This window comes from Rhinatrema bivittatum, chromosome 17 (assembly GCF_901001135.1).
Source record: "Rhinatrema bivittatum chromosome 17, aRhiBiv1.1, whole genome shotgun sequence".
In the NCBI taxonomy this organism is placed as follows: domain Eukaryota; kingdom Metazoa; phylum Chordata; class Amphibia; order Gymnophiona; family Rhinatrematidae; genus Rhinatrema; species Rhinatrema bivittatum.
In genome coordinates this window covers 42,352,052-42,374,136 of record NC_042631.1, presented here as the reverse complement: position 1 = coordinate 42,374,136, position 22,085 = coordinate 42,352,052, and the positions used below count along the sequence as shown (strand labels likewise).

Below are 22,085 nucleotides of genomic sequence, written 5' to 3'. Positions count from 1 at the left end.
CTGATTTATGCTACTCCACCCATCACCATTATGAAGTCAACTACTTTAGTTGATATAACTTGTAAAGCAAAAATCTACATTCTTTAAAAATAAGGATGGCATGGGGGTGAAGAACAAATGTAAATTTAGATGAGTGAATTAAAAGGCATTTTTATTTAGACTTTGGCTTTAAAGCTTCCTTTGTCGATTCTAGCCCTATGTCTCCTCTCTTATTTATAGTTTTTAAAATAGAGATTTTTGTAATACAATATATTCACCTTTTGTGTTCATGCACTTAAAATAAAAAAAACAAACAATTTTTTGCCAATGCCATGCTTTAGTAGTTCATGTTATATTCACAATTTATTTGCAGTGATACTTATAAGATCTTCTGACAGAAGTCAGCATAGTCATGACTCTGATTTACACAGATTCACAAGGACAGTGGCTAAATATAAACATTTGCAAAACACATTTTTAAATTGCTGCCAATCACAGCTACACTGGCCAGTTTCCAGCATCCTTAGTTGGCTCCTGCATTACACCTCCACTTTGATTTCCAAAATCTAGAGCAAATGCCCCACTCAGTTACTAATGCACCTGTCATTTTTGTACTTTCTTTACTGTAGCATGCAATCAAACATTTGAGAGTATAACAAAACCACCTTTGCTTCCTACCCATATTGTTTGATGTCACAAACCACAGCTCAACTATACAATCAACACTATGAAAGACAGGATATTATAGACAATGGTCTGAGACTCCTTGAAGAATCTGGTATGAGGCATCCATCACAGGACAGTGTGTTGCATACACCCCACTTTGATGAGTATGACTCACTGTGCAAGAGTATCTATTATACACACTGTTCTGGGTTATGGTAGAACTAGGCATGGGTGAAAGGCCATGTATACTTGATTAAACACTATATACTAGAATCTATGGGCTTAGTTCACTAGACGAATCAGGCAGAAAAAAAGCTAAGTATTCAGTAACAACTGTTACACTGATGCATACAGTTTACTTTTAGTAGTCATAGCACAATCGGGCAAAAAGAGAAAGCTAAGCATCCTGGAGTGTTATGCTGTTAGAAACACTGCTCTCCTCTTGTGATATTACAACAATCAGGAAAGAGTAGAAAGCTCCATGTCCAGGAGATAAATTCTGGTAGATAAATCTTACTAAATCAGCAAGAATAGAGCAGGAAACACAAATGGCATGAGTAGACAAGTGCATCTGAAACCATAGATTCTGTTGAGTACAGGTTGCTCTTTAAAGAATTTTAAAGCCTCAAATGTTATCTGCATTTCTATTAATTAAAAAAAAAAAAAGTGTCACTTGATGGTTTTAATTTATATAGGCTAAATAAGAAAAATGTTAAAGTAAAGCAAAATTGTTTACTTGTAGCAGATATTCTCTGAAGAGAGCAGATCACCAGTCACAAGGCATGGTGGAATGGTTTTACCAAAGCTTTCTGGTAAAAACTAAAATAGTCTTTACTGTGCATACATGGTACTTCCATAGTACAGCAGCTGCTCTCAGTTCCCATTAGTCAGGCTTACAGATGGGAGAACACAACTCCCAAGGGAGGAAAGGAGGGTTTGTGTGACTGGCAAACTGCTGTCTTCAGAACACACCTGTTGCAGGTAAGCAACATTGCTTTTTCTAAAGATAAACATTCAGTTGCATGAATAGGACTTCCTAGTTATGGATTATCCATCAAAAGGGAGACCATAACAGTTAATAGATGAAAAGCACATTTTTGTATTCAGGAGATCTCTTTGTTCATAAGTTCATTGGGAAGAAAGACTGAAACCATAAAACTGGGTCCCACCCCTTGAAAAGGTCATGGAGAAGGGACAGTCTAAACCTAGTACCTTGACAGAAGCTCATGCCCAGACAATAATGTGATGTGAATGTATGAACTGAATTCCATATTGCAGCCTTGCAAATTTCCTCCCAAGGTAGGCCTTGGAGTCATGACAACACTGTTTGCTAATCTAATATACCAAACCTTGATATGTCCTCTCCAAGGTCAATCCTGCCCAAGAATCACAGGAGGAGATGCTGTCTGCTATCCAACTGGAAATGGTGCATTTTATCACTGGATTGCCAGGTCAATTGGAATCAAAAGGAAAAAAAAAGCCTCTTGGGTAGACTTCCCAAGAGCTTGAGCCCATTACAGACAGAAGGCAGCGGGCTCTTCTACAATCCAAAGTCTGGAGAGCTGCTTTACAGGTATAGTCAGGTGGCCTATGGAAGAATGCTGGAGGAGGAATGAATAAGGTGAAAGTTCAATACTAACTTCGCAAGGAATTTAAGTATCAACTTACGATGAAATCTAATATAAGCTAGAAATCACGGACTCCAGAATGAAGTTACTGCCACAAAAAAGCAACCTTCCAGGTCAGGTACCTGAGCTCACAAGCATTCAGAAGGTTGAAAGGGGCTTTCATCAGGCAGGTAAAAACCATGTTGATTTCCTATGTCATAGCAAGAGGCTTCAACCGAAGCATGCCCTGCATGAATTTGATAACTAAAGGCTGCATAATGGAAGCCAAGATGGTGATGCAGTAGCATTCTCAATCTCCCTGCTCATTGGGGAAACTATGTTGAGTTTATCGTCGTTCAGCACGGGAGCTAGTAGTTTTTCAGAATGGTCTGTATTTCTAATGGAGTTTCCCTAGCATAAGGACTGAGGCCTTGATGGCAGAAGCTTGCACTGAAGTACTTTGCTGGCAGAGCTGGGGAGTGAGAGATTGAGGCCTAATTCTGAGAAATGAGCTTTTTGTCAAAGGTGAAGTAATGGCTTTTAGAATAATCATAACCCTACAGTGAAAATGTCCAGTAAAAGGCAGACGTCGAGGCTGAGCCTGTCATATATAGGTGAATTGTTAAAGCCTGGTGTTGCTTGAATTCCTTAGGTTGGAACTTTTGTCTAGAAGTGCTCCTTCCCCCTCTACCCTGCTAAGTTCCATAAGCAGAATGAAAGATTTGAACAGTGGTTTTACCAGGGAGATGAGGCTGCCTGGCTGCTGCAGTGCCATTACCAATATTTTCTGGACTTGCTGTTTGGATTTGGGTTCAGTGGTAGGCTGTGTGAAGTGCATCTGAAGAATCTGACTTAATATCATTCATTCTGGGCTATGCTTGTGTCAATTAATTTTTCTGGTCTTTTTAAATAGAGCCTTGGAGTAGCATTGGCTGGTTTGGAACTTGGAGTTGAGGAATTGTGTTGCTGAAGTGGAATTTGGGTGGATCCAGTCATAACCCTGACCCAGATTTTAACTGGATGGCAATATGGGACATTGATTGCTTGAATTTGGTGGCAACATCTTGAGCCTTGTGGTCTCAGGCAAAAAGGCCCTGGTAGTATATCTTGAGGTAAACTTTGTTTCGTCAGGAAACCGTGCTGGCATCTTCAGAATGCCACAGTTGGCTTAGATGTGCCAGTGAAGGTATCCGCATATTCAACCTGACCTGTACAGAGTGCGCCTGATGCTTGACTTGTTAGCAACCTTTTTCTGCATGTTATAAAAGGTTTGAAACTCACGGTTATGATAACTTTCAAGTGTTTATATCCATTACAGAGGCTCTTGGTGCTGGCTCAAAAATCATAGGTTGTCTAAACTAGATATTTTTCATAGTCTTCATTTTTCTCCATAAGATCTGAAATTTGTTTTGCTTCTCTTGAAGGTAATGCAACAAAATGTGGTGACCACCTTTTAAAATGGCATGCAAATATTCAACTGTTGAGTTAGTAAAAAGCTATCTGTTGCATAGTGTTCTGATATCTGTGATTACCAATAAGGTACAATGTTTTAGGCTGACACAGTAGCACCAAGACCTGGGCCTTGTTATCCTTGGTGGGCAGATTTGCCAATCACACTCTGGTGCAATAGTTGATATATGATGAATCCTTTAGCTGCCTCAAAGAGAGTTTTGTGTCTGCCTTAATTGCCATTTGGGATATTTTGTGGGGTTTCCCACATTCCTTTATAGGGTGGACAGGCATACAATGCCACCATCTCTTGACGTATTAAGGTATTTCTGGAGACAAAGTAAAAGTTCCCTGGGCTCTCCTAAAACCTCTATATCAATAAGGGACAGTCTGAAGAAAAACAGGGAAGATACACTTCCTTCTATTGTGGAGATGGCTTTAAAGAGTAATAGTTTTCAGGATTATTATGATGTTGGAGCTCCAGGGATCTCTAGGCTCTGATTCTTCCAAATAGTGAAGAGCAATGGAGTGTCTGACCTGAGCTTAGACCAAGGGGCCTAAGCTCAGGTCAGATCATCCTAGAACTGAAATCAAGGAAGAAACTTGCTGGGCCTACGTGCCTATCTTGAACCTTAGCAAGGACAGCTTAGAAAATGGCTGGGGAAAGCACACTTAATGTTGATGCTGAACACTTGGCACAGAAGGGGACTTCTCAACTTACTCACTGGGGATCAAGAGACTTGATGCTTGACCTGCAATGCCTGTAATGCGATGAGAGAGTATTAGCAAAGTTCTCCTCTCCAGTTCTGGATCCAAAAAATACAAGTGACAAGGAAGATCTCAAAGAAGACTACACATCTGCATGGCCCTTTCAAAGCCTTTGGATCAATTCCAGGGAAGACTAGTGTGAGCCAGCCTCTTTACTGGAAGCCAAACTACCCTATAGGTATGCCCATATGATCTGTTAAATCCAAGCTCCTGGAGCCATGCAACATGTGTTAATGTGTCTTCTTCTGCTCATGACACTATTTGCTGCCTTTAGAGCCCCTGATCAGATTTTGTTCTAAATTGAGTCTATAAGAATGAGGCAATGAAGAGGCAAACAACTTTTTTGGTGAGGCCTGGCTGGCTTCCCAGACCATGTTAATTATTTAGAAGGATTTGCTGTCCATATTCATCCAGGTAAGTTTGTAGTGGATTACAATAAGACATACACAAGACACCAAATCTTCCAAGACAGCTTCTTGGGTCCAGGCTCAAGTTCACCAGTAAAATACCCATGAATTTTGCCCTTTTGGGACTGAATCACTTGTGGACATCTTGGTACGGATCTCATACTCCTCTGCATAATGTCCTTTTCCCATACCACATACAGCACACTATGTGATGTTCTGTGATTGACATTCATGCACATTTGGGACAATTTCAATTCACTGGCCTGCTTCTTTGATATGCTGAGAAAAACCAAAAGATGTAAAATTAAAAGGAATAAACAATCCTCTCCAGAGAAAAGACACCTTTGAGAAAAATTAACCACAGGTTCTCTCGGCACAGTTTCCTGACGAAAAACCTGGCTAGGAAACTAAGAGGAAAATATAATATTTGATTGAGGCCAAAAGAAAAAAAAAATTATCTGAACACTGAGGAAAAAAATCACAGAACTTGCTGGAAATAGAGGCCACATTAGTATGGCAAACACTGTGCATATACAGTAAAGAACGTTTACCCGAAAGCTCTGCAAAGTTTGTTCTGCTCAGCACCATGCACAGTCATAAAACCCACTCATGCGACTGATGAAATGATTGGTCTTCAAGGAAGTCAAGTCTTTTTTTGTGATTCAGAGTATTTTATAGTGTAAAATTATTTCAGGTAAGGAAATATTTTCTCATTTAAAAAACATCTTGCAGGTGTTAGAACTGCTAAATGAATGCAACCAGCTATTAGTGGCTCCCACAGGCAACTCCACAACAATAAAACGAAAGGCTATATTGATCTGCATCCACCATACTACCCCCTGTACTGTATTCGTGCATCAGATAAATGTCCATAATATAACTAAATATGGAATAGTTATCCAACTATAAAACAGACTGTCTTCCCACACGGTTTGGAAGGTTAAAAAAAGATACTTAGTAAAAGGCACAAAGGCAGAACATACATTCTAACTGCAGTAGAGTCCAACAAGAATTTTTAAAATTAAAACCCTTTTTTCAACCTCCTTTCCTATTCAGCATCTTCAAGTATCTTTCAATGCTACACAAAACTTTGTAAAAGTATGACCTAACGTTTGCTTCATGATGTGCAGGTCACATGTTCAATACACCATTCAAAAATTACTTATAAAATACACACACACACACACCAGCTTTCTGCTGGACCAGTTTATACTCATCTGACCCCCAATATAAGCCATTCTGACAAGCAGGTCATCATGGGCAAAGAGACACTCAGTGTGTTCACAGCATGAAGTACTGCAGCAACATGCATTAGCTATGGTTACTCAATACAGTCAACTTTGGCAAATAATGTATCCAGATAGTAAGGATGGGAAAAAGGGTATTTTAACCAGCAGGATTATATCAGTTATGCATTTTGGCTTTAAACATATTGGATGGCTCATTCATTTTACTGGATTATATTTAATTACTCAATTACAAAACTTTTGTTGGGGGCCAGTCCAGTGACTCAATGGCATTGTCATACAGAGGACCTGGGTTCAATTTCTCGGTCAGGATTCGATTGTGCCACTGCTTAACAAAAACTGGAAGATAGATTTAGAATAAAAGTTACCACATTCTGGAGAACACCATGGTTCATGGCCCTGGCCAAAGACCATGCAGCAATGCAGAACTAAGTAACTTCTTAGTTCAGCATTCAGAAGTTGTGAGTAAAACTCAGTGTCATAGTCCAAAAGGAGACGGGAACCAATTGAGCTGGAAGTCCAAAAAAAAAAAAAAAAAAGGCTTCACTGTATTCCTGGTTATACTGCACCTTATAACCAAAGCAAATTTATAATTAAAATTTTAGAATTTTAGGCACATGCAGACTGGTCCAGGGACACACTCTATGGCAAACAGGCACAGAGAAAAAAAGTGGTTTACCTAAGGCCACCCAGAGTTAATGGCAGCAGAGGGATTTAAATTGAATGATACCCAGTTAAACTTACCAGTAAGTCATACCAACTGCTTTTAAGAAAGGCTAATGCAAGCATTAACAGGTCTACATAGGCTTTCAGACTAGAGAGACCATTTAATAAATGTTCTCCTTTAAAATACAAAATTCAAAGCACAAATATTTGTCCTACTCAGCTAGCAAGCAGATTTAGTGAAAATACAGTGAATAGCAAGCAGCTGTACAGTATGGTCTGAAAGAAGAACATTATTGCAGGTAAAGGCCTTACTTTTACAAAATGATGCATCATAGCAGGATATTTATAGCTTTAAAGAAAAAATGCTCTATTTTTTTAGTAACCCAACTACACATGGCTAAAGGTTCTTAATCTCTACCCCTGTCCTTTAAATTCCAGATGGAAAAAACTGAGTTCCCCTTGTAAGGAAGGGGTGGGGATAAATATGAATACCGTAATATTACCACATCGATATATAAGATGTCTTTATTTGCAGTAGGATGACAACACAAAAAAGGTAGAGATGGAAAGGACGGATGGAAATACACAGGAAAATAAGGGTCTGGCTTCTGCTTTTCTTGTAATTAAAATTGTTCTGAGAGCAGATTACATAATCTCTGTGATACATTTTCTTTACTTGTCCGTAGTGTGAGTCGATACATCTGAAAGAGAACACACATATCAAGATAGACTGGATGGTCTCTGTAGTTAAAGCTAGCAACAGCAACATGTTCCAACAATGATAATAAATAAGCACTTGAAGCAGCACCACCACCCAAACCCTTCAGCACATTCAATTCCTGTTTCCAGGCTCTAGTCCTCTTCACAATGGTTTTGTTTATGTGCCCACTACAAATTACTCTTTCGCTCCTTATGCTTAACTTCTAATGTACAAGCCAGTGCAACACCAGACTCATTTGCCTAGCTCAGTAAAGTATTAATACTCATGCATGAAAGTTCCCGTGCATGCTGCCTTGTGAGCCCCTCACTCGATTGAATAGCTTATCTTTAAAAAGGTAGGCTACTCTCCAAGGAGGTGGGCAGGTATTAAGCATAGTTGATTCATCCTGCTGACTACAGAGAACTCCATTTACAGCAAGCAAACTTGCTTTATTGGTAGTCAAGCAGGGCTAAATTAGCTATGACATGTGGGGAATCCCAAGATGAGGGCTGCAAGCAGAGCACTTATTGAATAAGCAACCCTGATCCAACATGAAGAAGAATGGACTACTGGGTGAACAGGCTGTGTAAAACTACTCACCCAAAGCTACTGTCACTTCGAAAAAGGCTTCCCAGAGAGTAGTGGGATGTGAAGGTATGAACTGACAACCAAGTTGCAGCTTTGCAAATATCTGATTGAAATGGCTCTTAGATGAGCCATTGAGGTAGACCTGGCTCTCACTTGATGAGCCTTGATATAGTCCCATTTGAAGGCCAGGCAATGCATTGAAATGTATGCTACAGTCCGCTAGCTAGTTGGACAATATGCTTGACTATAGCCATATCCAGTCTGTTGGGACTGTAGGGCACGAACAGTTAAGACGCATTACGGCATCATAAACCAAAGCACATTTACAGTCCACAGAATGGAGGGCCTTTTCTCTTATGTGCATGTGACCTTGGAAAGAATATTGGAAAACAATAACTTGGATCAAATAAAACTTAGAATGGGTGCAGAGCACTATCCTATTGTGGAAAAACGGTAGGTATGGAGAGTAAGAAACCAATTATTGTAGCTCACTGACTTCTAGCCAACTTGATGAGACTAAGAATACCATTTTCCATCTGAGAAACTTCAAGAAAGCAGGGAGGATTCATCAGATGTGCCATGAAGTTGAGATCCCCTGCCTAGGTGGTTTAACAACTAAAAGCTTTGTATACTACAAACCCTTCATGAATTTTGATACAGGAGGATGAATGGAGATTGATTTTCCATTCACCTGAGGGTGAATAAAGTGATGGCACTAAGATGCACTTTGATGATGTACTAAGACCCAATGAGGAAAGGGAGAATTGAACCACATCTTTTGGAATATAGGTGAATGGGTTTAGGGACTTGACACCAAGAGAAGAAACACTGCCAATTAGAACCATATGCTCTTTTGGTAGACAGCTTTCTGGCCAAAATAAAAACGTCCTCAATATCCTCTGATAGTAACAAGGAAACTATCAAGTGCTCAACAGTGCAGTCAAGCTGAGGTAGAAAAGGCTTGAATGACACAGAAGACTCTCCTCCTTAGTACAGCCAGACTAGATCCCAGAGGGATCAACAGACAGGCTGAAAACCTGACTAGGTAAGAGAATGACACCTATCTGTGCCAAGCTGGAGCAATGAGGGTAAGACACACCCAGACTTTGAGCACCATTTCACCACCATTGGATGTGGAAGAAAAGCATACAGTTCATATCCCACCTGAGCAGAATATCATCCAGAGTGGATTTGAACTTGCTTTGAAAAATGAAGCAGCATTTGTCAACTTTCTTATTTTCTGAGGCGAACAGGTTGATTGATGGAGGATGCCGGGGACCACTCATTGGGGAGAAAAATTCTGCTGAGGCAACCCATCATATTGGAGGTCCCAGGAAGTTAAGTTACTTAGAGAAAAACTCAGAGACCAATCCCAAATTTTCAAAGATTCTGGGCATCCAGGACCCTTGGCCTTATTTGTTCATGCAGAACATTTCCATTTGGTTGTTGGTTTTGGTCAGAATTCTCTTTCCTTAAAGGAGTTGCAAGAATACTCTTAATGCATGTTAAATGGCTTACAGTTCCAAGATGTTGATCTTTAACAGACATTCCGTCACTGACCAGATCCCCCAAGTTTGGAAAAAACCTTTGTGCATGCCCAATCCCCTGGTGGATGCATCCACTGTCAGCATTATCTGAAGTAGAATTCAAAGAGGGACATCTATCTGCAAGACCTTTGTATCTAGCCACCAATGGAGGGATATTTTAATCTTCGTGATAAACTTTACAGGATGCAACAAGGACTGATGCTGTTGAGCCCACTGAGTCTGAAGGCCTCACTGGAGAACTCTCATGCTGAGGTATGTCATGGGTATCACATACATGATTGCTGCCATGTGACTGAGGACAACCAGGTTTGCTTTGGCTGGGATTTGATCTTCCTGTAGCAAGTTCTGGCCAGTGTTTGAAAAGAAAATGCCCAATCTGATAGGAGGAATGCTTTCTCTTTCAATGAGTCTGTCCATGCTTCAGTGATTCTCTGGGTAGGAACAAAGTTTGACTTGGCAAAGTTCATTATAAAAAAATAGTGACTAAAGGAAGTCTAACACCCCTGCTTCAGAAGGTCCCATTATCAGCCAGTCCAGATATGGAAAGAAATTCCAACAAAGGTGTGCCACCACTACAATTAGGTATTTCGTGAAGTCCCTTGGGGCTGCCAAGAGCCTGAAAAAAAAACAAAGAACCTTGTATTGATAGTGAGAGGAATTCACCACTAATCTGAGGTATTTCCATTGAAACCGATGGATGGGTATATGAGCATTGCATCTTTCAGATCCAGGGTTCACATCCAGTGTCCCACTTGGATGAAGGGTAGGATAGTGCGGAAGAAGTTCATTTAGAACTTCTTTAGTAATGGCCTCTTGTTCACACTTTGTAAATCGCCCGACTTCTTGGGGTTGAGGAAAAAGAAGTAGAACCCTTCCATGGTCTTTGGGAGGGAGAAGTTCCATCATTTGTTAACTGAAGAGAGACTCCACTTTAGCAATCAATCCAGATCAATCTTAAACACTGGTGCAACGAGGATGGGAGACATGCACACAGTAGCCAGATTTCACAATCTACTGGAGGGGGTCGAAGCCTGAGAGTTGAGTCTCATCAAAACCTAGGTTCAGGTTTTAGCTGGGCCTGTTGTGGCATCTTAGGCTTTTTCTCACATGGGTGTTCACATGCTAGAAACTGCTGCTGCGGCAGTGCAGGTGGCGCACAGTACAACTGAAATTGATGAAAGGAGCATCTCTCAAAAAAAAAAAAAAGGCACTTAAAAAGCAAGTAAGGACATCTAGGAGGTGGCTGTTAGGCTTCTGCTAACAAGGACTGATTGGACGCATAGACATGTTGCACCCTGTTTCCATCAAGTTCTTGCTCTTCTCTGTTGAGCCTCCAAGTATCCTCATCTGTTTATTATTACAGTATTTTTCTTTTAGCAAGTTAAATTAGTTTTAATTATTTATCATCACATTTTGTTGAAATTGTGTGTAATAGTACCTTGTCCGCACACTTTTTTGGAGGGTGTAAGCAATAAATTTAAATAAAGGTTGTTTCTTAACCTGGGCAATTGGTCCTCTGAACTTATCCCCAAAGAGACTGTCACCCATACAGAAGACATCAGGCAACTTGTCATAAATGTCCTCATACGCTGTTGGTGCTCAATCAGGCCATTCAGTGTGCTCTAATGGCTGCTGCAGAGCATCTTTCTAAACGATTCGTACACAGATGCACTCTCACGCATCAAGAAAAGCCTGCCGATAACCTTCCTATTCCCTGTTGAGAGACTACCAGAAGTATCAGCTTATCAATGCAGTCATATAAGTACTGCACACCTCATGCAGCTGATGGGCTGCAATGAGGGCGCTGAGCTTCAAATTCTGGAAAACATTCTTCTCAAACTGTCCAGCAATCTAGGGGCCTTGTCTGGGGGTGTGCTGAAAAAAAATTCTTTTTTACCTCATTTAAACACTGACTACTACTACAGAATGGTGCAATATTTGAACTATCCCAAACCCAAGAGTCTGAACTCTGTATTTAAAGGTCCAGTTTTCTGGCTACAGGGGGACAGGAGGCCAGACTATCCAACATTCTCATTTGTAAATTCTACAGGATTTGATGGATTGAGATGCTGCAGGTTCAGAGTATATTTCCAGAATCCCAAATAATCTGAAAACCTTTGTCCCTACGGATATCGCTCTGATCATCTTACTCAGCTTGCCCAAGAATTTAGAGTATGAGAGGTCTTCTGCTCAAGATTTGGGGGCACTAACCCATGACCCTCGAAGATGTTAATGATGGGGCAGGGTCCTCCATTGTTTTGGATGGGAATACTCCTGGGATATGTTCCAGGTGGTGGTCCACTGAGAGATATGGCTTGCCTGTCTGAGTCAGACTGGTTTCCTTCATTGGGACCTCTGATAACGTGTGGAGGCAAGAGGGACATCCCTTGAGGGAACAAATCAGATATCTAGGACAGGAGAGGCTGAAAGGTGCCTTCCTTGACACTAGCCACTGAGGTAAGAAAGTAGTCACCAACTCATTCTCATGATCTATGGATTGTTGTGCCCTCTGGCCCACAACTGGAGAGGAGACATCCTCCTTTGAAACCATCACATATTGGACCCCAGGAGGCAGCTCTCTCCTGGGCAAACTGTGCTGAAGGCTGCACTGAGACCAGGGACACGATGGAGAAGAACTCGTCCAGGTCCCCCCGAAGCTTGTTCCTGTACTAAGTGCATCATTGGCATTGAGGCCTGGTGTGCTGATGGTGTAGGCTTTGGTGCAGACTGCTTCAAAGGTGTTGATCACGCTGTTGGCTACTTCTGCGCTAGAGGAGGAAGCACCTTGTGGGTGTACTGGGGATCATGCCGGCTTTTGCATCTTACACAACTCCTGAACTATAGCAGATCTGGAGCCAGTACTGTAGTTGGGGGTAGCCCTGCCCAACTCAGCAGGAAAGGGAACCTGAGGTGGCCCCACTCTGGGTGCACGAACAGCTCAATATCAGTCAGCAAGGTTCCACCATCTTCCAAGCCCTGTTCTGCTGGAATGTAGAAGACAGACTGCAAATGTAACAGTTAGCTTAATCATGATCTGGACCCAGGCACCTGTAGTAGATGTCGAGGACATGGCAAATTACATCTTGTGGCCTTCATGGAGCTGGACATTTTTCAATATTTCTTTATTTTAACTTTTTAGGTAACATTAAAACATGCTGTTTTAAAGCAACTTCAAAAACATTTTATGTTTAATGAATACTAATTTTTTCTAATTTTCTGCTTTAGCAGTTGGGGTACACATTCGAGCAGAAGCTCGGCAAAAAAAAAAGTAGGAAATCCTACACATTCTCAGTAGTAAAACTTTACTGATCTAGAGAGATGGATCCGTTTGGTGCTGTTGGATGACATCACCCACATGTCATGGCTAATTCAGCCCTGCTTGCTGATGGAGAACTAACTTATAAGCAAAGGCTCAAGACTGAGAAAGAACTGCAAGTTTCAAGCAGCTCAATTTGTAGAAGTCACCTTCCTTTTTAGGGTATTGTAAAGCTTCTTCAGCATTAATATGCAAATACAAAATGAATTTGACATTTACATAGAAACATAGAAATGACGGCAGAAGAAGACCGAATGGCCCATCCAGTCTGCCCAGCAAGCCTCACACATTTTTTCTCTCATTCTTATCTGTTTCTCTTAGCTCCTTGTTCTATTCCCCTTCCACCCCCACCATTAATGCATCAAGCATTTATCAAAAAAAAAAAAACCCCACAATGGGATTCCACAAACCAATACATGAGCATTTTGGTTTTACTATGCAAATTAAATGCAAACACTATGCAAACATGCCACAGTTTTCTAACCTCTGAATCTGCCCTATCAATTACCACAGCAAAAAAAAGTGGTTGCTTCTAATGTACAGAGCAGTAACAGTGGGGAGGTATTTAACAATTAGGATTTTTTAACCGAAAGAGAGGTATAGAATCTTTAAAGGCAAATAGAGTGGCTAAAAAGTGCAGAAGATACATAAATTACAGGTGGATGAATCGTTTGTAATGCCATTGTTGCTTATGTATAGCAGTCTCCACAACATTCTGATGTAGCATTCGTTTTGGTTTGTATTGCTTGTCTTATATTGTACATGCATTGAATGGAAATTCTATTCTTTCAATAAAAATTTGAATTCCAAAGAAGAGCGTAAACAAAACTATCGAGGAAAAGTGGTATTGAAGGCAGAGCATGGAAGAAGGATGGGAGCAGCAGACTTTTAGAGTGGAGAAATACTGACACTTGGCTGATGCCATAAATTTTTTTCACAATATATCAGAGATATGGATTCACTTACCTGTGCCTGTGTATTGGGCTCAAGACGCAACAAACATCCAATCTGGGTAGACTGTGTGTGTATAATTCCAGCTCCTACAAAATTTGATGGATTGGGATCCACTTCTTCAAGAAGGGCAACACCAAAGCCAATGATCTACCCAAAAGAAGCAAGAAACTCATTTACTGGGGTCTGTCTCCCCCTGTCCTACACATTAACCGAATCTTCTACAACCTTCTCGATCCTGGGTTGTCTGTCCCAAACCAAGTGGCGGTACTATAATAATAATGCTCACATATTACAGATACAGTTGGTATTGTAGGACAAGCCAGAGAAGGTGAGTCAGAGAACACCCTTCAAGTACAAAGCAAACACTGAAAGAATGCAAAAATACAGGTCAAATATTTTAAGGTGGGTAATCTCATTCTCTCTTCCCAAACTGAGGACTGTAAATCAGGAATCTTAGAGACCCTGGCTTCAGATGCACTTTCATCAGAAAGGAACCAGTGTGATATAGCTCATGCATGCTTCCATTTGCCTCCTCTAGGGGTACATCCTAGGCACTGAGATTGAAGGGGTAGAAGCAGAGCCATCTCTCTCAAACTCAGATTCCTTTGGCAATGACAGTAATTTTTGAGCTATCAAAATGGCTCAGCTCAAATTATTTTATTTAAAAAATGTGTTGTGATGCCAGAGTTAGACAGTGCCTATTAAGCTCCCTGTCCTTTATATATATTAAACGTTTATAAAATAATTAAAATGTAACCTAAAAGATATCAAACTTAATACACAAGTGTAATGCACTGATCTACATTCTACATTCCCAAGTCACATCTCACTGTCATGCACATTCTGGTCATATTTTATTTCATTGCTGCAAGGTCTATTGAATAAAAATCTAAATTCATATTACATGGATCCTACTATGTTATTTATTTATTTAACAGCTTTTAATATACCGGTGTTCGTGCAAGCACATCACGCTGGTTTACAATAAACTTGAGAAAGGAGGAAATTACAAAAAACAGGGAGTGGGGGAGTGGAGCAGGAGCGAAAAAGGGGGGGGGAGAGGGGGGAGAGAGGTAAAGGAGGAAATACAGCAGCTGAGAAAGGTACAAGGAACGTATCAGTATTTACAAGAGAGGTTGCTTAACGAGGTTAGAAACATGGTTGATTATTACAGCGGTTAATGAAGGATAAATAGATTATATAATGATATATATGAAAGCTTAATTACTGCAGTTATGGTGGATTATATTGATAACTTATTAAACAATTAAACATATATATATAAAATATTAGCTTATTTACAGCAGTTACAGCAGGTAATAACGGTATCTTGATTTAGACAAAGGTTGTGAGTTTTAACTGGAGATACAGTGGAGCACGGTAGATAGGTGGCGATGAGGTGAGAGGTGGGCGGGGGGTATAGGGAAGGGTGAGGGGAGGGAGGGTGAGAGGGGGGGTATGGGTGGGTAGAGGGGTGAGACTCGGGTGGTTTCAGGGTGGTGAGACTGGGGAGAGACGGGGGGAGCGACTAGGGGGGTTTCATGGGGGTAGACTACGAGGGGCTGGAATAGTGGTAAGCCTGTCTGAAGAGCCAGGTCTTAATGCCTTTTTTGAAGATGGTTAGGGAGGGTTCAAGACGGAGGTGTGTGGGGAGGGAGTTCCAGAGGGCGGGGCCTGCGATGGTGAAGGCTCTTTCTCTGGTGGTGGATAGGCGGGCAGTTTTGAGGGGGGGGGGGTGTGAAGGGTGCCTGTGGAGGTGGATCTAGTCTGGCGGGTTGAGAGGTGGAAGTGGGGCATTTCTTTAAGCCAGGGGGAGTTGTTTTTGTAGAGGGTGTTGTGAAGAATAGTAAGGGTTTTGTATTGGGAGCGGAACTGGATGGGCAGCCAATGTAGGTCTACTAGGATGGGTGTGATATGCTCTCTTTTACGTGTGTTAGTAAGGATTCGAGCCATGGCGTTTTGAAGAGTTTGAAGGGGTTTGATGGTGGAGAATGGGAGGCCTAGTAGGAGGGCGTTGCAGTAGTCCACTTTGGAGAAAATGGTGGACTGTAGGACTAATCTGAAGTCTTGAGTGTGGAGTAAGGGCTTGAGTTTTTTGAGGATCTGGAGTTTGTAGAAGCCTGCTTTGAGGAGGGACTTGATGTGTGGCTTGAAATTCAGGTGTTGGTCAAGGGTGACTCCCAGGTCTCTTACGGAGGGGGGTAGTGTGGGGGAGATGTAGGGGTGCGGTGGTGTGGTGGAGGAATCGTGTTCAGGTTGCTTGGATATAAAGAGTAGTTCGGTTTTGGTTGTGTTGAGAGCAAGGTGCATGTCGGTTAGTAGGGAGTTGATGGAGACTAGGCAAGATGTTACAATGGCATCATTCTTCCTACCTTTGCCTTTGTGATCTCAGAGTCCATTGGATGCTTTGCTTTAAAAATATTCTGTACTTCTTGCTGTGGGCTGCAGGAAACAAGAAAAATGAACAGGTGAGTGGTGGTCAGAACAGAATTTCTGGGTACAGGGATAAGCATGGCTTTTATTTAGTTTGTGTTTTAGTTGTAATGTTGTATGTGTCTACCTAGAACGTACTTAAAAAGTTCTACATAAGTGGAATATAAGAAACTTTAAATAAAATAAATATAAATAGGGAAGAGCCAGCATGGAAAATTATTAAACTAAAGGAAGGTTGTGCCTTACTAACCTATTAGAATTCTGGAAAGGTTTAAATCAACATGTGGATAACTGAACTGTCACTATAGTGTATGAGGATTTTCAGAAGGCATCTGATAAAGTCCTTCATGAGGGACTTCTGAGGAAATTTAGAAGTCTTGTAATAGGAAGCAATGTCTTAGGAAATAGTAGGAATAAATGGAATTTTCCTTACACAAAATAAATAGTGGAGTGCCGCAGGGATCTGTACAAGGACTGCTGCTGTTTAACTTATTAATGATTTGGAAAAGAGTGAGGTGATCAAATTTGCAGATGACAATTATTCAAAGTAGTTAAAATATAAACAGACTGGTTAAACACAGCATTACGGGTACACACTCCACACAGGAACCTCCGCTCAGCAAATAAAGCCCTCCTAGCCATTCCTTCAGTTAAAACAGCAAGACTGACCCAAGTGAGGGAAAGAGCCCTATCACTAGCAGGACCCATAATCTGGAACACAATGCCTCCAGAGATCAGACTGCAAAGTGATCTCAAGACATTTAAGAAAAGCTTAAAAACATGGCTTTTTAAACAAGCATTTTACAAAGAGACAGGAGAAGAGAGAAATATTTCAGGAAAAGACAGAAAGGCACAGACACACAGTCCTTAGGACTGTATAGTAGATTAGTCTATGAACGCTACACCACAATAAAGCATAATTATAATACTATGTGTGATAAAACTACCGGTGCAAGTACCTTGGTACAATTGGTCATGAACTACTTCACTAAATGACTATGTCTAATGATATATTGTAACCGAACCTTTGACGGCACCTGTTAGAATGTACTATAGTACACTTTTACCTACATTAAATATGTGCCTACATGTAAACCGTTGCGATGGTATTTAACTTAGCAACGGTATAGAAAAGTTTGTAAATAAATAAATAAATGAATTGCAGGACGACCTGAGCAACTAAAATGACAGATTCAATCTAATGTGGACAAGTGCAAAATACTGCACATGGAAAAAACAATCCGAACTATATGTATGTATTTATTAACTTTTTTATACCGATATTAGTGGGGACATCATATCGGTTTACATCAACAACGTATAGAATGGAAAGTACATAGAACAGGGTAAGGGGTAGGGAATGATAGGAACAAGATGAAAGGTGAGAAGAAGTACATGAGAGAGCGGCTACTCAAGAGAACAAGCTGATATATGTACACAATGCTGGGTTTCTACCACTCAGGAAAAGGAAACTGGAGTCACCGCAATCAATACATCAAAATCCCTAGCAAAGTGTACAGCAGTGATTTAAAAAAATGCATATAGGAATTATTCACAAAGGAACAGAGAAAAAACAGATTGTCTGTGGTCATCACTATAAAGCATATGAGGACAGACAAATCTAGACATGAATACCCTACAGGAAAGGTAGGATAGCAGAAATAAGACAATTAAATACCTCCAATGTACCAACACACATGAGGTGGGCCTCTTTCAACAGAAAGGAGGCTCTGCAACAAGGGACCATGAGATGAGAGTAATCTAAGGAAGTATTTCTCTAGGAAAAAAGTGGTGATTTAAGGAAAAACCTTCCACTGGAGGTGATGGAGACAAGAGCTACAGATTCAGTAGTAGCTGAATTCATGGGATTTCTGACGAAGCGGTAGGGATTTTTAGAACTGCCCATTTTGTATGGATGGGCAGACTAGATAGACCAAGTGGTCTTTTTCTGCTGACATGCTTCTTTGATAATGCCTCTCTATAGATCTACGGTGGATTTGCACCTTGAGTATTTTGCGCATCTCTGGTTGCCCCATCTCAAAAGATAAGGTGTAACTAGAAGAGGTACAGAGAAGGGCAAACATACAGGGTATGAATGGTTCCCCTATGAAAAAAAGGCTCAACAGGTTATGATTCTAAAGCTTAGGGAAGAGATGAAAGATCTAACATTCAAAAAACCATAACCATGAATGGTGTGGAACAAGTTAATAGGCAATGGTCATTTACCCTTTTAAATAGTATCAGGACTATGAAATTAACTGGTAGCTGATTTAAAACAAATTTAAGAATTTTTTTCAGTCAATATACAATTCTTCTACGAACTTATTGCTGGAAGATGTGGTCAAGGCTAGTAGTATAACTGGGTTTAAAAAGGGTAGACACTTTTCTGCAGAACACATTCAGTAGCAGCTATTAACCATGTAAATCTGGGGATCACCACCACTTCTGGGCACTAGCAACAAAGATCTGCTGGGTACTTCCAAGTGTGACCTAGACTATCCATTGCTGCAGAAAAATGCTGGGCTCGATGGACCACTGGTCTGACCCAGTATGGCATTTATGTTCTTATATTCTGGAAAGCCGACACCAAGTTACCTGTAAGCACATTGCATGGTTCCTGTTCTTAAAGTACCTGCTGAGCTGCTTCCAACGTTGGAAGAAGTCCTGGCCGGACATTTCAGTGGGCTGGAAAATTTGTTCAGTGTGATGGGCAGCTTTACAGAGATGTTCTGGAAGGTTCCCCCATATCTACATAGTGACAAACGCAAAAAAAAAAAAAAAAAAAAAAAAAAAAGAGTAAAGCAAAAGAAACATCTCCATGGCAGTGCTATCTGCTGCCATGTAGGAGGTCTGGGTTTGATTTCTGAGATTATCTTCTGCTCCTTGGGATACTGCAGAGGTTGCATTCACAGCCCCCAGGAGATTGAAGTGAGTTCCAGTCATAACCCAACAGCACCAACTAATGTTCTGACTCAGGGCACACACATGCAATGTACCACAGGAGCTGCTGTCTGTGGCCCTTGGCTGAGGTCTGTTGTTGCAACAGCCATGATAGATAATAGGAAGAGAATGTTTAAAAATGGGGGAAAAATTTGATAGTTGCAAAGGAAGTTTCATGGCACTGTAAACCCGGTTGAGGCTAGTTCCAACTGAGCTGGAAGTCCAAAAAGGTAGAAGGGGGAAACTGACAGTCAAACAAACATTCATAATTTGGAAGTTTTAACTATTTGTGAATACAGTGTATATGACTTCCAAACTCAAGGATTCAAATAAGGAATAAGTTTCCACTGCTGCTACAGGTGAGGGAGCAGATTACATGTGGAAACGTTAGAGGGCTCTCGCTATCAAGTCTGAAGACCTCTGCACTTTTCAGTCCAAATTAGAAGCAAATAGAAAACGTGCAAAAACTACCCTGGGTCCTTGTACTTAACAATCGGGGGTATACCTGAAATAATACTTTCAAAGAGACATGTTTTTATTAGTCTAGCAAGCTTTGCCCATGTGCCAAGTTATAACCCCTCCTCTTCAAAAATAACATGCATCTCTTATCCTTACAGAATTATGGACAAAACTTTTCTCCAAACGCTGGAATAACATGCTCTATATGCACACAAACCAGCTAGACTGTGATCTTAATATATCCAAGACTATTTGCATGGATTATTTTCTTCTATAAAAGTTGAAAAATTTCCACATTACAGTTCCAAGCATTAAACTCAAGAAAATAACAAAGGAAGACAAAGGAATGATCCAGGGGACATAAAGACCAGTGCAAATTGTATAAGTATGACAAACACTGTATAGAAAATCACCAGTAACTGTATAAAGTATGATGTAATGTTGCTAGTCAATACAAAGGGAACATCATAACATCGCTGTTTTTTGGATCGTGATACCTCATAATAAGTAAGGCCTCTTGATTTTTTTCAGAGAGTGCTCTTAAAGAAACATGTCATATTTCAAGCGTTTCCCTTTAAATGGTTTTTACGCTGAACAGACTTGTTTTTATCGTTATAATCACAGGTATCAACAATCAGAGATCTTAGGAATATTTTTTCTAGAACTTTTTGTTTATATATTCTTATATTTTAATAGATGTGATGACTGCTTTTCTGAAAACACCGGTAAGAACCGGTGTTTTCAGAAAAGCAGTCATCACAGCGAGCCAAGCGCATAAAATGATAAGTACTCTGTTCTCATCTAATTCTATTAAAATATAAGAATATATAAACAAAAAGTTCTAGAAAAAATATTCCTAAGATCTCTGATTGTTGATACCTGTGATTATAACGATAAAAACAAGTCTGTTCAGCGTAAAAACCATTTAAAGGGAAACGCTTGAAATATGACATGTTTCTTTAAGAGCACTCTCTGAAAAAAATCGAGAGGCCTTACTTATTATGAGGTATCACGATCCAAAAAACACTGTATAGATACATTAGTTGTTAGTAAGATCTGCTGAATCCAGACCCTGCACAAGGAAAGAGGACTATCAGTATCAGAATGATATTCATGGTAAAAATTCTATTGCACACAATTTGAAAATTCAGAAGACAATCTTCTAAAGCCAGTCATACTTTTACAAAACGTATGGGGATAAAATTAACAAAACAAGCATTACCTGAACTGAATATTTAGGATTGGGGCTTCCAAAAAACTTGTTATGCACTCAATGTTCACAACCTGTTGTACCTGAGCACCCCCATCCACAGTAGGGTCCACTGGCTTGGTCTGCAGGTTCAGATGTGAAAGGCAGTTAAGAAAAGGTTTCCTTTCATAGGATTGTAATACCTCTGCACACATGGAAGAACAAGCAAACATATCTAAAAAGTGCTATGGGTTGCTTAGACTACATTCAGCACAAGGAATTTACAAATATGTGCACAAAACATGCATGTGAATGTGTGTAATCCCTTGCACATTCCCCTATTTTACTTCAGCTCAGGGACAGAATAGCTCGATATCACAAAATGCCACTAAACTACTGAGGAAATAAACACTACAAGACATATGCCTAGCAGCAGGATTAACGAAAAATCATGAAGGATGTACAAGCTTTTCCTCCCATCTGCACCCAACTCTCCTGTCTCCCTATTTCACACAGTTTTTATGTGGCATATAATAAGGTTATTTTAAACCATGAGCTCTGAAAAAATTTTACAGTTTGTGACAATTAAAAACCATATCTACTGTATAACAAATTTACTCTGACCAACATTTATATAAAATCAAAAGCATGCACATTATCTGCTAACTTCATCCAGAGACCTGGATGAAGAAGGTGACTATAGAGCTCCATGTTTAGATAGACAGACAGACAATCCTGGTTTTCTCTCATGCCATGTGTGCATATGCAATTTTGATCACTTAATATAGGGCCTTAAACAAAGAGAACTATATCCTCATTCATGTGCAGGGATAAAATCAGCTTGCATACCAGGACATGTAGCTCTATAGACACTTTATGGATAAACAAATATATATTAAGTTTGAATGCACACATAATGTGGCCTTCTCTGAACTGTAGATATATCAGTCTTCATGCATTCTTAGAACCCTATTTGGTGTGAATACAATCATGCAATCCAGTTCATGCACCACTCATCTTTCCTTATTTTCTTCTGCATTTGACATGTCACATGATTTTAATGGCCCAGCTCAGTGCTTCTGGATTAGGTGGCATGATTTGTTTCTTTTTTCCAGAGTTAAACAAATACAAATGGGTAATAAATGTTCTGCTTGGAAGCGTTTACAGACT

General features: G+C 40.3%; 1 protein-coding gene across 1 annotated transcript in view; it reads right to left on the bottom strand.

Annotated features, from left to right (window-relative positions):
• Positions 1-315: 315 nt before the first annotated feature.
• The window catches only part of AP2A2 (adaptor related protein complex 2 subunit alpha 2), a 373,009-nt gene continuing 351,239 nt past the window's right edge, over positions 316-22,085 (bottom strand). The window contains 6 exon segments of the mRNA XM_029582982.1: positions 316-7,490; positions 13,907-14,041; positions 16,267-16,336; positions 18,960-19,020; positions 19,023-19,075; positions 20,949-21,072. Coding sequence (XP_029438842.1) covers positions 7,413-7,490; positions 13,907-14,041; positions 16,267-16,336; positions 18,960-19,020; positions 19,023-19,075; positions 20,949-21,072 — 521 coding nt within the window. The 3' untranslated portion in view covers positions 316-7,412.